The sequence below is a fragment of the Perca fluviatilis genome, chromosome 13 (assembly GCF_010015445.1).
Source record: "Perca fluviatilis chromosome 13, GENO_Pfluv_1.0, whole genome shotgun sequence".
In the NCBI taxonomy this organism is placed as follows: domain Eukaryota; kingdom Metazoa; phylum Chordata; class Actinopteri; order Perciformes; family Percidae; genus Perca; species Perca fluviatilis.
In genome coordinates, this window is record NC_053124.1 from 3,915,731 (window position 1) to 3,927,976 (window position 12,246).

Sequence of the window (12,246 nt, forward strand, 5' to 3'; positions counted from 1 at the left end):
ATAATTATGCAAATTTTACACTGCATTTTATTTAGGCTAAGTTCTTGTATGGAATCCCTTGTATTAAGACAAAATTAACAAGGACACATTTGAGAAGTTTTGGTTAATTTGGTAAATGGTTTCATAGAAAAACATTTCTTCAATTTTGCTATCAGAAAAACTCAAGTATTGTATTGGTTCCAGTATGAAAGAATTTGCAGTTTGTTGATTGATAGTAAAATTACCCAGTATTTGCATTTAAGTTATTTTATTACACTACTACTCAGTTCTGATCCCAGTCTACAGCTTTCACTGCAGCAGTAGTTACTTGCTTTTTTCAAGAGAAAAATCAAGAACTGATGTCCTGAAAAGACTGTGATGTTGTCTCTATGCACTTGAAGTACAGGGCAACATCCATACTACTTCTATTATTACGCTAGTAGTATACCTCCTCAACTATAATTGTACAGGCCAACGGAAAATATTCATTCTGAACGGGGCAATTGTCTGTGGTTACTAACCAGACATATTCTGGTCTAGTTGAGCTAGACTAGAATATTAAAACAGAGTGGAAATGCTGTTTTGCCCTGTACTCTGTGAAGTTTGCTGGAAAAGAATATCGAACTGGGACAGATTGGTGGGATTGCTGTGGACGAAGTACACATACACTGATAAGGGCAAATGACGTTTAACCTCCGGCTAATTTCAATAGCTCACGTTACTGTATTGTGTCAACAGTTAACTTAATCTATCATTGTATGTGGCTTTTTCTTTTGTGGTGTACCAGACCTTACTCCACAGCGCTTTGGAGATAGGTCTGGCATGTGAGACTACTGTCTGGGTGTGAATGTATTTGTGAATATGTGCAGTGTTTGAGCAAAAACAGGGTGTAAAGTTGCACTTTAAAATGCATCATATCTTACCATCTTATCTCTGATATGATGGGATGCAGTTAGATTTGTGGTGACTCAAAATAATGACACCAGTACTTAATAAGCTCACCCAAAAACCGGCTGAGGGAGCTGTGGAGAGGAGCACTAACATCTCTATAAAGCCACATTAGCAACAGAGACCCAAGAGTGGCGGCAGGACTAATGCTATCATTTATACAGCAGGGGACATTATAGCGAGCAGCAGCTCCGCTGAAGGACACGCTGCTGTTTAAGCTGTTGGCAGGCTGGCGGTGAACCACACATAGACCTCAGTGCATTTCAGCACAAGCTCTTTATACTGTAGTTTCGCCTGGATCCACGTCTCAGACCTCAACCATCTACTGCATGTGTCTAGTCTCTGAGAAAAGAAAGGGCCTGTTTCTAACGGTGTAATGAGCTCATTAAAGCCACAAATACATTTACATCACATGTCATGGGACAAGAAAGAAATGATTAGCCTGGGAAAACCCTGACAAACTTCCGGCAAATTTGAGATTTGCTCTGCAAGTCTGTCTGGCCAAGAGCCCATTCAAGCCCATTTCCAATTTTTCCAAATCGAGGCACCAATCACAACCGTTGAGGCGGGCTTTACACGATGACGATAGCGCAGCGACGGCAAGCAACTTTTTGTTTACATTCAACATGGTGGCCACCGAAGCGCAGCAACCCATTGATACCGCTGTCGCTGCTACATCACACAGATCTTTGGTCTGATTGGTTGAAGGACTAACCAATTGCGCCCAGAGGCATTTGAGTGACGTCCATTGGTGACGCCCCTTTGGAAATGGGCTTTGGATGAACCTTGCTCAGACCCACTCTCAGTTACAACTGAGAAGGGTCTGGTGTCAACCAGGCTAAGAAATGATCAACGTTAAGTCAAAATCCAACATGTGGAGGGGATATACAGTATTTTGTCAAAGGTACATACTTGGTACACTCTTTTTGGAAATTATATTATGAAACATTGTACTCACGGATCAATGGTGATCTTAATGGCATTCATGTTTTTGTCCCTTTGTTTGTTGTCTGCTGCATTGACTGTCACAGGGGGGAAAACAACATAAATAAACCACAGATCCCAAAGTTGTGTCTTCAAATGTCCAAATCCAAAATCCACAGACATTCAATTTACATTATTATTTACAATAGAAAAAAAAGCAGCACATTCTCACATTTGAGAAGCTAAAACTAGAGAATGTTTTATTAATGGATTAGTTGAAATGGCACGTGAATGCTTATCATTCCAAACATCTTCTGGTCATGTAAAAAGTATTTTATTTAGGAGAATGTATGTTTCAGCGGGTTATGAGATCCTTGGAGACAGTAAAATGCTGGATGTGGGACTGGGGAAGTTGTGATAGGAAACAACCTGTACTGTATCTTCAAAAAAAATTAATAATTGTTGCTGCATGTAAAAAGGCAATAATATTCTCTGGGAGATTTTATACCTATTTTATATGGTGAGGTAAATATTTGTGATGGCAAATGATCACCTTCACTGCAAATGTGATCATATCTAAATAAAAAGTAAGTACAATATCAATACTAAAGCAACCGAATAAGAATCATGTAACCCACTTGGTTCAGTTCAATGACCAACATTTTTTTAAGAATTAGAATTTTTCATTCACACATAAAGAAAGTTTAACTTGTATTTTTTGTGTGAGCCTGCCTTAAATATCTGCTACCAGCCTGGGCATTTGTGTAATCACACAGGCCACAGCAGTAATAACCAGACAATGAACCTGCCATTAAAATATGAAAGCAATCATCAACCGCACTCCCATGCTGTGAGCCCAGATAACACTGCTGCGCCTTACTAGAGAGGCATCATTACTCCCACATCGTACTGAGTCCTTAAAACTAACATGTAACAAATAGATGTACAACTGCTTTATCAACCTTTATTTAGCTGAGGAGTGCTGACTGAGCACGCTTGCACTTTACCAGGTTAACATTTTTTTTTTTAAATAACTGGAGCTTTGACCGTGAGCTGCCAAAAACACTGAAATGAGTTCTCCGTCAACTTTAAATTTTTTCACAAATGTCCATCCCGGCTGCAAACAGGGCACACAGACAAGCTCACAGAGGGAAACTAATCTCCACATACAGTCCTAGATCAATTCTGCTGCACAGTGCCAACAGCAGACTGGGATTCAGTGAACAACGCTGACGTTTTTAAAAGGCGATAATAAGCCTTCAATAGAAGAGGGACAATCTCAAATGACAAATGAACCTTCACATTAACTGCAGATTAGAGTGCTAAAGGGAACAGTGTGGATTTACTCACCCAGAATTTCATCAAAGATTTTGTACAGCCCAGGAACGTAGGTGATTTCCCTCTGGTTCATTCCTATTTCTTCATCAAAAACCCACATTTGCTAAAAGAAAAAAAAAAAATATATATACAAATAATTTTAAGTTCAGGGTGGAACACTCATTGGTAGCTGTGACCATAAAAACAACAAAGTTAAGAGTATGCAAATAAGCAGATAGGTAAACATAGTCACGTGTAAGCTTATTAGCAGTAATAGATTACCTAGTTTAAAGGCTGCATTAAAGTCAAGTGATGTCATTTTCTGAACTTACCAGACTGTTTACGCAGTTCTATTTTCCTTAACCCACTTAAGCGTGTTTTACAGTAACCGCAGCCGAACTGGCGCATGCATATGTGACGTCATGAAATCGGCGTGACTATTTATACCTGCGCTGGTGGTCGCGACACTAGTTGCAGTCTTCTCCTGAACAGAGATGGCGCTAATGAGCAAAGGCTACCGACGTTGCTCTTTCTACAGACTAGAAGAAGTAGAAAAAGTTAAACAACAGCAGAACTGGCAGCAGCATTGCCGTCAATGCTTCGATTTGATTCAATGACCTACTTCGTCAGATCAAGCCTTTCATTCACCATAAAATCCATAAAGATTAATCGTTTTCAAATCGAGATTGCAATTTAAAAGAATGCGATTAGCTAATCGTGAAGACCGCGATTAATCAAATGTGCAATATTTAGTTGAATGTTTGATGTAACATTTTTAATTCCTCTTTTTATTATTATATTTACTGTTTTTTCACAAGAAAAATGCTGGAATAATGTTAACACAGATTGGTTACAGAAATGTCCTATTTTCAGTGGATTTTACATTTATTATACATGTTTTTAAATCGCAAATCGAATAGCAATCGCAACATCTGGAAGAAAAATCACAATTAAAGCTCTCGAGTTACACCCACTTCCTGTTTCGGCAGCGAAACGCACAAAATGGCCGCTCCGCCACGGTCACGCCCTATGACGAAAAGTTTTTCTTTTAACTACTTTTCATCTTTAACATCTTAAGATGGCACAGACCGAGTTTGAAGGTGATCGGATGAAATCTCTAGGAGGAGTTCGTTAAAGTACGACATGTGGAAATGGCCAAAATCGCACTAATTTCGAACTTTGAAATCAAAATGGCGGACTTCCTGTTGGGTTTAGGGTATGACTCTAATGAAGTTTTTTGTACATCTTGACATGCTACATATGTGTACCAAGTTTTGTGAGTCTACGTTAAACGCACTGCAAGGGCTCAATTTCTTTAACTTTCTAGGGGGCGCTAGCGAGCCATTTTTGTGCGCCTATTCCCGAAACCCTTAAAATACGTACATTTTCACCAGACTTGATGCGACCGCCAAATTTGGTGAGTTTTTGAGTATGTCAAGCCCCTCAAAAAGGCAATTTATTTGACGGGAAAAAGAAAGAAAGAAACAATAATTCCTTCAGTTTCAATAGGGCCTTCGTCGCTGTCGGCGCTCGGGCCCTAATTAGATTTCTTCCCCCAAATCGTTCAGCCCTAACAGTGAGTGTCCCAAAGGCAGAAGGAATAGCAAACGCGTCAAGCTTTATGTGACTAGTTTTGATCACACCTGTGCAGAAAACGGTACGAAAATATTGAGTAGTAGACAGATTACCAGAACCATTTTCACAGAGAAATATCCAGCGGTCCTGTTGTAACATAATGCCAATATGTAAAAAATGTGCACTTTTGATGAATTACAGTGTATTTCTGGGGGCTCTGCAGTCTATCCTAAGGCTGCAAGATATGACAAATAATAATATGAAAACATTACTTGCGATAAACAGATATTAAAGTGTACTCAGTTCTACATTTCTGCTGCTTTCAGTATTTGCTAAAATACAACAAATTGCTTGTTCGAATTTAAAATGAATGAAAGAAAATTATTTCCAACATTCTTTTATTGAACAAACTGAACATTGAATTGAATAAAAAAGGCACCACTTAAAAAGACGATTATTAAGTGCAGTTTTCTACGGATATTTTCTATAGTGTCTTTTGCAATATGTTGCAGCCTGTTCCGATGCGTTTTGCTGCAGCCGGTAATATTGCAATGACGATAAAACAATTATACATTGTGCAGCCCTAGTCTATCCTCAACAATGGAAGGCACTTTCCTCTGGACTCACCTGGGTGATGGGCTCCACGGTGCCGATGTACGTGTCTGGACGGAGAAGAATGTGCTCGAGCTGGGTCTTCTTCTGGTACACTCTCTCCACAGACAACTTGGAACCGGCCTTGTCTTTCTTGGTCCCTTCCATCTTGCCAGTATCACCTCTGCCATTCGCAGCCTCCTGTTTGGCAGAATTTTTTCTGTTATTAGCACACATATAACTATGTATGTACCTGCATAAAAAAATTATTTTGATTATCCGTGGCCACTGCCAGTGGAACCCTTTGGACCGCTGTGGCTTTGTGATTTAGTGACACATAATCAACAGAAGCAAACTACCGGTCATTGCACTGTAATTGGAAGGCTTGTGTTGTGTTTAAAGCTATAGTGTGTAGTTTCTGTCTCCCCCGTCAGGAATTCTAAGTAATGACAACAACACTGTCAGCGCATCCACATGATACAAGTCTTCTCTGATCGCGCACCACCTCCCCACCTCCTCCACACAGTTGCCTGTCCAAGGAGGACACAGAGGATTAAAAAAAAAACGATCTTCAGAAGAGGTAATTATCTTCACTCAAGTTTCTGCACGGGAAAGTCACCGGACGACACAATCTTCTGGACACAGTCATATTGAGAAATACAGATAAAGTTGTGTGGAGATGATAGTCTTGATTAGCTTTGTAGCAACTCATTTGGCAATGGCTTGAATGTAACGGACGTTCATTAATATCAAAAAGTTCTGCACTAAAGCTTTAATACTGAAGACTTTAAGTCTTCTATCTCTCTATTCCATAAGACTGTAATATTTGTAAAGGTTAATTATCAAGTTCGAAATGTTAGTGAGCATAATATGTGAGATTTCAGTAATATTTAAAGGCAATTCATTATTATGATGTACATACTTGACTTTAACATTAATATGCCAGACAAAAAAAGAAACCTTTACTTTAAGGAATGCAAACAAAAATTTCAATCACAACATCAAATTTATTTCTTTATTTTTATTTCGAACAACAAAAAAAATACAATAAAATATAAACACATTAAGTGCATAGCAACATACCAAAAGGAAAAGCAATATCTATTAAGTGTTACAAACGATATGTTCAATCTGTCCGAAAAGGGAGTGGGACGAAGCCAAAGCTTTTAATTTTTCACACCCCTCATTCAACTGTGTATATTATATATTTTGTATAGCAAGATAGCAAATCTACATAAAAAAACATGTATAATTTTAAACACCTACCAAACATTTTAAAATGTTGCACCAAACAACCCATTACCCTAATCACCCACCCCAGAACAATCGGTATACTAACCCACCCTCACAATTGTTTTTACAACTTTTTAAACTTTTGTAAAATGTTTTAGCACCTAGTCCAAACCATTCCACAAACTCACCTCACAGATCGTGATGCACATACTAATTAACAGTGCAGTTAGGATAGGAGTTGAACATGAGTCACAAATTGCACCACAAATGTATTTAATGCAACTTTAATTTTCACTGGAATGGATGAAATTTTCAATAATATCAATGTTCCACAAATTTGCAATTCTTTAACGTCGCAACGTGTGTTTGTAGGTACTGTATCTCAACGGAGGTAGATACTGGTTACTTCTAGTGTCGAACCCCTACGCCATTGAAAAACCATGCTCAATGGCAATAGTACACATCTCCCAAAGCATACTTCAAGATGTGCATAAGTTAGACAAGTTCAGTTAAACACGTAACATCAGTAATACATTCGCTTCAAAGTGATTTACTAACTTAGGCACAGCGAGTTCACTTCTAATGTTCCTCACCGGTCAACACTGGGACCTTTAGACACCAGTGGAACCAGATAGGAGACTCACCGAGAGAACATTAATTTATACCGTAATAATAACAACAGTGCACCCAATGTTTGTTATAAGCTGCGTTGTATTGTTTACTGAACATTGGTAATTAATTGACAATTGTCAATTGTTTTTCTCCGTTTAGTTTGATTCTGTCTTTATTTTTAAGGTTGTTAACGTCATGAACTGTGGTCCCGGGGTCCTCATAATGAGACAAGACGTTAGGAGTCTCTGCTTGCGCCTTTCAGTTGTTAAATGTGTAAAAACCGTTCCTGCATCAGGGGTAACGCTAGGGCCTTTAAAACCTTGTCAGAATTTGAACAGAGTCCACAGCTGACCGCTCTTTAACAAGCGTTACGTTGAATCGGATAGGAGAATAGGCACTACGGAAGATTTAGCTAACGTTAAATGCGAGCGTATGCTTTTAACAGACACCAGTGCACTGTGCTAAGGTGAATCTAACACTTTTAGGCGTTACAAAAGCAGTTTAGATGATAAATCTGTAAATTCGTTATCGTTAGTTAGTGGTTAGTAGACACACTAACTTACCATCCACGAAAGACCCCCGCTTCCTGCTGCGCCGTTGGACATCTTCCTTTGTGATCCTAATGTTTTGTGATTTCACCTCGCAAAATGTCTTCAATTCCAGTGAGATTAAATGTCCTTTAGCATAACAAATGTCTCAGTTACTAAAAGATACCCAAACCTGTTTATCGTCCATGTTCTTTCTCCGTTTGCTTAAAGGTAATCCTTTGAATGTATCAAAACAAGCAGAGTAGGGGAGGGTATCGCGGCTATTGTTAAAATCGACAAGCGGAGGCACAGTAGGCCTAAACTTCCAACAAAGATGCTAACCGGGCTACTTGCTGCCAAATAAATACTGTACAAAACGCGCGCATTAAATAAGACTTACAATTTCATGTGAAAACTCAAGAGAATAAAATAGGAGTTTAACTAAAATGCTCTCAAAACGATGCACATTTCACATTTCATTTAGAAACAAAACGATTAGCTAGCAGCAGCAACCGCTGTCCGGCTCCGCCATCTGCAAGATAGACGGCGAATCGCCTCGCAGATAAACAGACCAATCAGGTGGCTGCTTTTTCGAAGGCACCGGTACTTCGACCAATACGAAAAGCCAACATTTTAGTGACCTATGGTATTTTTTTGACGCAAGATGGCGGCAAAAACTAGCTTCATCATTATAAGACTTCACCGTTCTCTTGATACGTCCATGGACTAGACCAGTTATCTTGATACATCAACAAGGTATAATGTAATGCATACATTGGCGTAGCCACTACCAGACTGCAAAAATATCTTTATTATACCACCAGATATTTCCTAACATTCAGCACTTTCCACCACACTAACACTAACAGCACTCAATTTATAATTATACACATGGATGTAACTGGGCATGGAGAGGTGAACAAATTCCATAGCCAAAAATAAATGGCACAATTGTTTATTACTAGCATAACTGGAGCAACCTGTGCTGACAAGGGCCTTAACCCCAGTTTGCTGTGTGGAATGTCTCCTTGTATCACAAATTACAGACACATTCACAGTGAAGGGCACATTTTACAAATGCTATATCTATATCTTTAAAACCCTTTTTATTGTATACTGCATGTCTTATTTGTTATTTTGCGAGCAGTCAAATGTTTAAAATGTGTGACATCTGTTGATAGGAATAAAATCCATGCTTCATTCATGTATCATTAGGCCATGCATATTCAATCATCCTGGCAGACTGACAAATTAAAATATTGCACTGATTTGTCATACAAAACTATCATCAAAACAATTAGCTCGGAACTTTTCAAAGCAGTTAGTGAGTTAGTTGTCAAACGAGGGACCCGATTATGTTAATTAAAACTACTGTTAAGCATTGTCTAAGTGGATGAGGATTTCAAATGAAGACTCCTCCATCTCCTTCAAGCTTTGTCTAAAGAGCTGAGAGTGTTGCCATGACGTCTCCTCTTCTCCACCACTGAGTCCTGCTACAATAGTGAACTCTGAGGAGCCGGATAGACTCTGGAATGACTGCATCTTCCCATCTGAAAGTTCAAACACAGGAGAGGAAATCATTAGGAGGGATTCATGTCACACAATTACATTTAGAGTATTTGATCAGAACATATATTACATAACCATACCTCCAGAGAACTCTGTAGTAATCTGGCCTGCCTGCAAGTGCCAGCAGACTTTCCCAGAGTGGAAGGTCTGGCTACTGGCCATGATCGAGACAGACTTTATCTTCATTCCCGCCGGTGCAAAGTCAAACTTCCAGCTAATTTTTCCCATAGAGGAACCTTCTGTTCGAGCTATGTACACCTGAAGAAAGAAATACAATCTTAGAAGTAACTGGGAGTTAATGTAAACATTCCATGTATAGATATATAGATATACACATACAGTCAAAAGTTTTATAACACCCCAATTTTTCCAGGTTTTTATTGAAATTCATGCAGTTCAATGTCTTATTGTACTCTGAAATGAAAGAATAGAACAAATGAACAATTTAAGTTAAAAAAGAAATCATGGAATCAATTTATATTTCTAAATTTTTGAATCATCAAAGTAGCCCCCTTTGGCAGATATAACAGCTGAACACACGTGGCATTCTTTCTACAATGGAAATCAAATATTCTTCAGAAAGTTCTTCCCAACTCTGTTGCAGAAGTTCCCATAAATGTGTGGCACTTGTAGGTTGCTTTGCTTTCACTTTTCTGTCCAGTTCATCCCAAACCAGCTCAATGGGGTTTAAGTCTGGTGACTGTGCTGGCCACTCCATGTTTTTAAGCATACCATCTTGTTCTTTTTTGCTAAGGTAGTTCTGGCATAGCTTGGACTTATGTTTTGGGTCATTATCTTGCTGTAGGATAACCAACTAGGCGCACACCAGAGGGTACTGCATGGCGTTGCAAAATACTGTGGTACCGTTTTGGTTCAGGGTGCCTTTCACTCTGTACAAATCACCAACCCTGGATCCAGCAAAACAGCCCCAGACCATCACGCTTCCTCCTCCATGTTTGACAGTTGATGTCACACACTGAGGAACCATCCTTTCGCCTACTCGACGGCGTACAAAAATCCTGCGTGATGAACCGAAGATTTCAAATTTTGATTCATCAGTCCATAGCACCTTCTTCCAGTCTTCAGTAGTCCATTGACGAGATTTCTTGGCCCAGGTAAGCCTCTTTTTCTTTTTCTGACGTCTTAGCAATGGCTTTCTTGCTGCAACTCGACCTATCAAACTTGCAGTTCAAAGTCTTCTCTTTACAGTTGAAACTTGAGACTTGCTTATTACGACCACTATTAAGCTGTGCTTGAAGCTGTTGTCCTGTGAGCCGCCTATCATGCAAGCTGTTGACTCTCAGAAACTTGTCTTCTGATTCTGTTGTGGCTTTGGGTCTGCCAGACCTCTTCCTGTAAGAGTTTCCCCCAGTTTCTAAGTGCCATTTGATGGTGAAGAATACTGTACTCACTGACACCTTGAATTTCTTCGCAATTTCTCTGTAGGAAAGACCAACATTCTTAAGTGTTATGATGGTCTGTCTCTCTTCCATTGTTAATTGCCTTTTTTCCCGCTATTTTTATAGCAACACACTACTTTCTGCAATACAATACTGTTCAAATAATGCTCACGAGGGTGTGGTACCACAGTGTTTTCCAACAATACTTTTATACAAACAGAGGGGGTTGTAAGTAATCCAGACAAGTTGGAACACCTGTGGGAATTGGTAGCACCAACTTTCAAAGCTTGATCAACCTCCATTGCTGCAGAACAGCTTTACCCATTTCTTGTTCCCTGAAATGTACATTATTTTTCAGTTTTGGGTAACCTTACTTTCTTTTTTTTAACTTACCTTTGTACCATTTCAAGCTATTCATTGGACTTGAACTGCTAAAATTTCTATAAAAAACTAAAAAAATTGGGGTGTTCTAAAACTTTTGACCGGTAGTGAGTGAGTGAGTGTGTTTGAGTGAGTGAGTGAGTGAGTGAGTGAGTGAATCAATCAATCAATCAATCAATCAATCAATCTATCCATCTATCCATCTATACATCTATACATCTATACATCCATACATCTATACATCCATACATCTATACATCCATACATCCATACACACACACGATTCATGATGCAGACATTTTTATATAGTACATTGACTAGGGGTGGTACGGTTCATGAAAAAACACCCGAACCGCTCGGTTCACTAGTCTCGGTTCGGAGCGTGTGTGTACCGCACGGTTCGTCAGTACACTGTTAATGTGCACTAACCTCTTACTGCCGTAGTGCCCACTTTCGACACCTATGTTAAAACAGTTACTGGAAATGACGAGCGGGATGGGCGTGACAAACGCAACCCATGGCAGCTGATTGGACGATTGCGTCACATGGGACTTGTTTGGTCCCAAATTTCAAAACAAGCTGTCATGGCGGTTCGTTCAGAATACGATCTCATATTGTACTAAAATAGTTCACCGAAACGTGTTTCTGAAAACATTTTAAGCGAGAAGTAGGCCATGCAGTTGCTGAATTTGTCTTCATTTAAGATCGACAAAGGTCAGTTTAAAAGATTTTCATCAGATTTTGAGAGACACCGGCCCCGCCCGCTCCTCAAGTGGAGTGGGGGCGCGCTGCGCCGCGTCACGTCACCTGCAGAAATGTCAAGTGGGGAGAGGCTGCCCAGAGCTGGAGGATGCGCCAGTGTCGTTTTATAGTCTGGTGTGTGGGAACATTTGGGATTTTACGTTACCTATGATGAAATAAAACAATATAGAACTGCCACTGTGTGCACGTTTTGTGCAACATGCATTCAATATGCTAATTTTAGCTATATGCTGAAGTATATTCTGGAGTGTTAAAGAAAAAATAAGAACCGTACTGAACCGAAAACCGTGACCCTAAAACCGTGATACGAACCGAACCGTGGGTTTTGTGAACCGTACCACCCCTAACATTGACCTATGTTGAGTGTTACATTTTAAGTTCGCTGAGCCATAGAATACAAAAAAATTTAATTGTGCTCAAAATGACAA

At 39.4% G+C, this 12,246-nt stretch overlaps 2 protein-coding genes across 2 annotated transcripts in view; both read right to left on the reverse strand.

The window, feature by feature from the left end:
* top2b (DNA topoisomerase II beta) overlaps nucleotides 1–8,391 on the reverse strand; it is an 83,176-nt gene extending 74,785 nt beyond the window's left edge. Inside the window, 4 exon segments of the mRNA XM_039820178.1 lie at nucleotides 1,886–1,949; nucleotides 3,202–3,292; nucleotides 5,371–5,535; nucleotides 7,743–8,391. Coding sequence (XP_039676112.1) covers nucleotides 1,886–1,949; nucleotides 3,202–3,292; nucleotides 5,371–5,535; nucleotides 7,743–7,784 — 362 coding nt within the window. The 5' untranslated portion in view covers nucleotides 7,785–8,391.
* Nucleotides 8,392–8,497: 106 nt separating this feature from the next.
* The window catches only part of ngly1 (N-glycanase 1), an 18,407-nt gene continuing 14,658 nt past the window's right edge, over nucleotides 8,498–12,246 (reverse strand). Inside the window, exons 11-12 of the mRNA XM_039820188.1 lie at nucleotides 9,356–9,533; nucleotides 8,498–9,256 (exon numbers count right to left, since the gene is read on the reverse strand). Coding sequence (XP_039676122.1) covers nucleotides 9,081–9,256; nucleotides 9,356–9,533 — 354 coding nt within the window. The 3' untranslated portion in view covers nucleotides 8,498–9,080. The remainder of the gene's footprint in view (nucleotides 9,257–9,355; nucleotides 9,534–12,246) is intronic.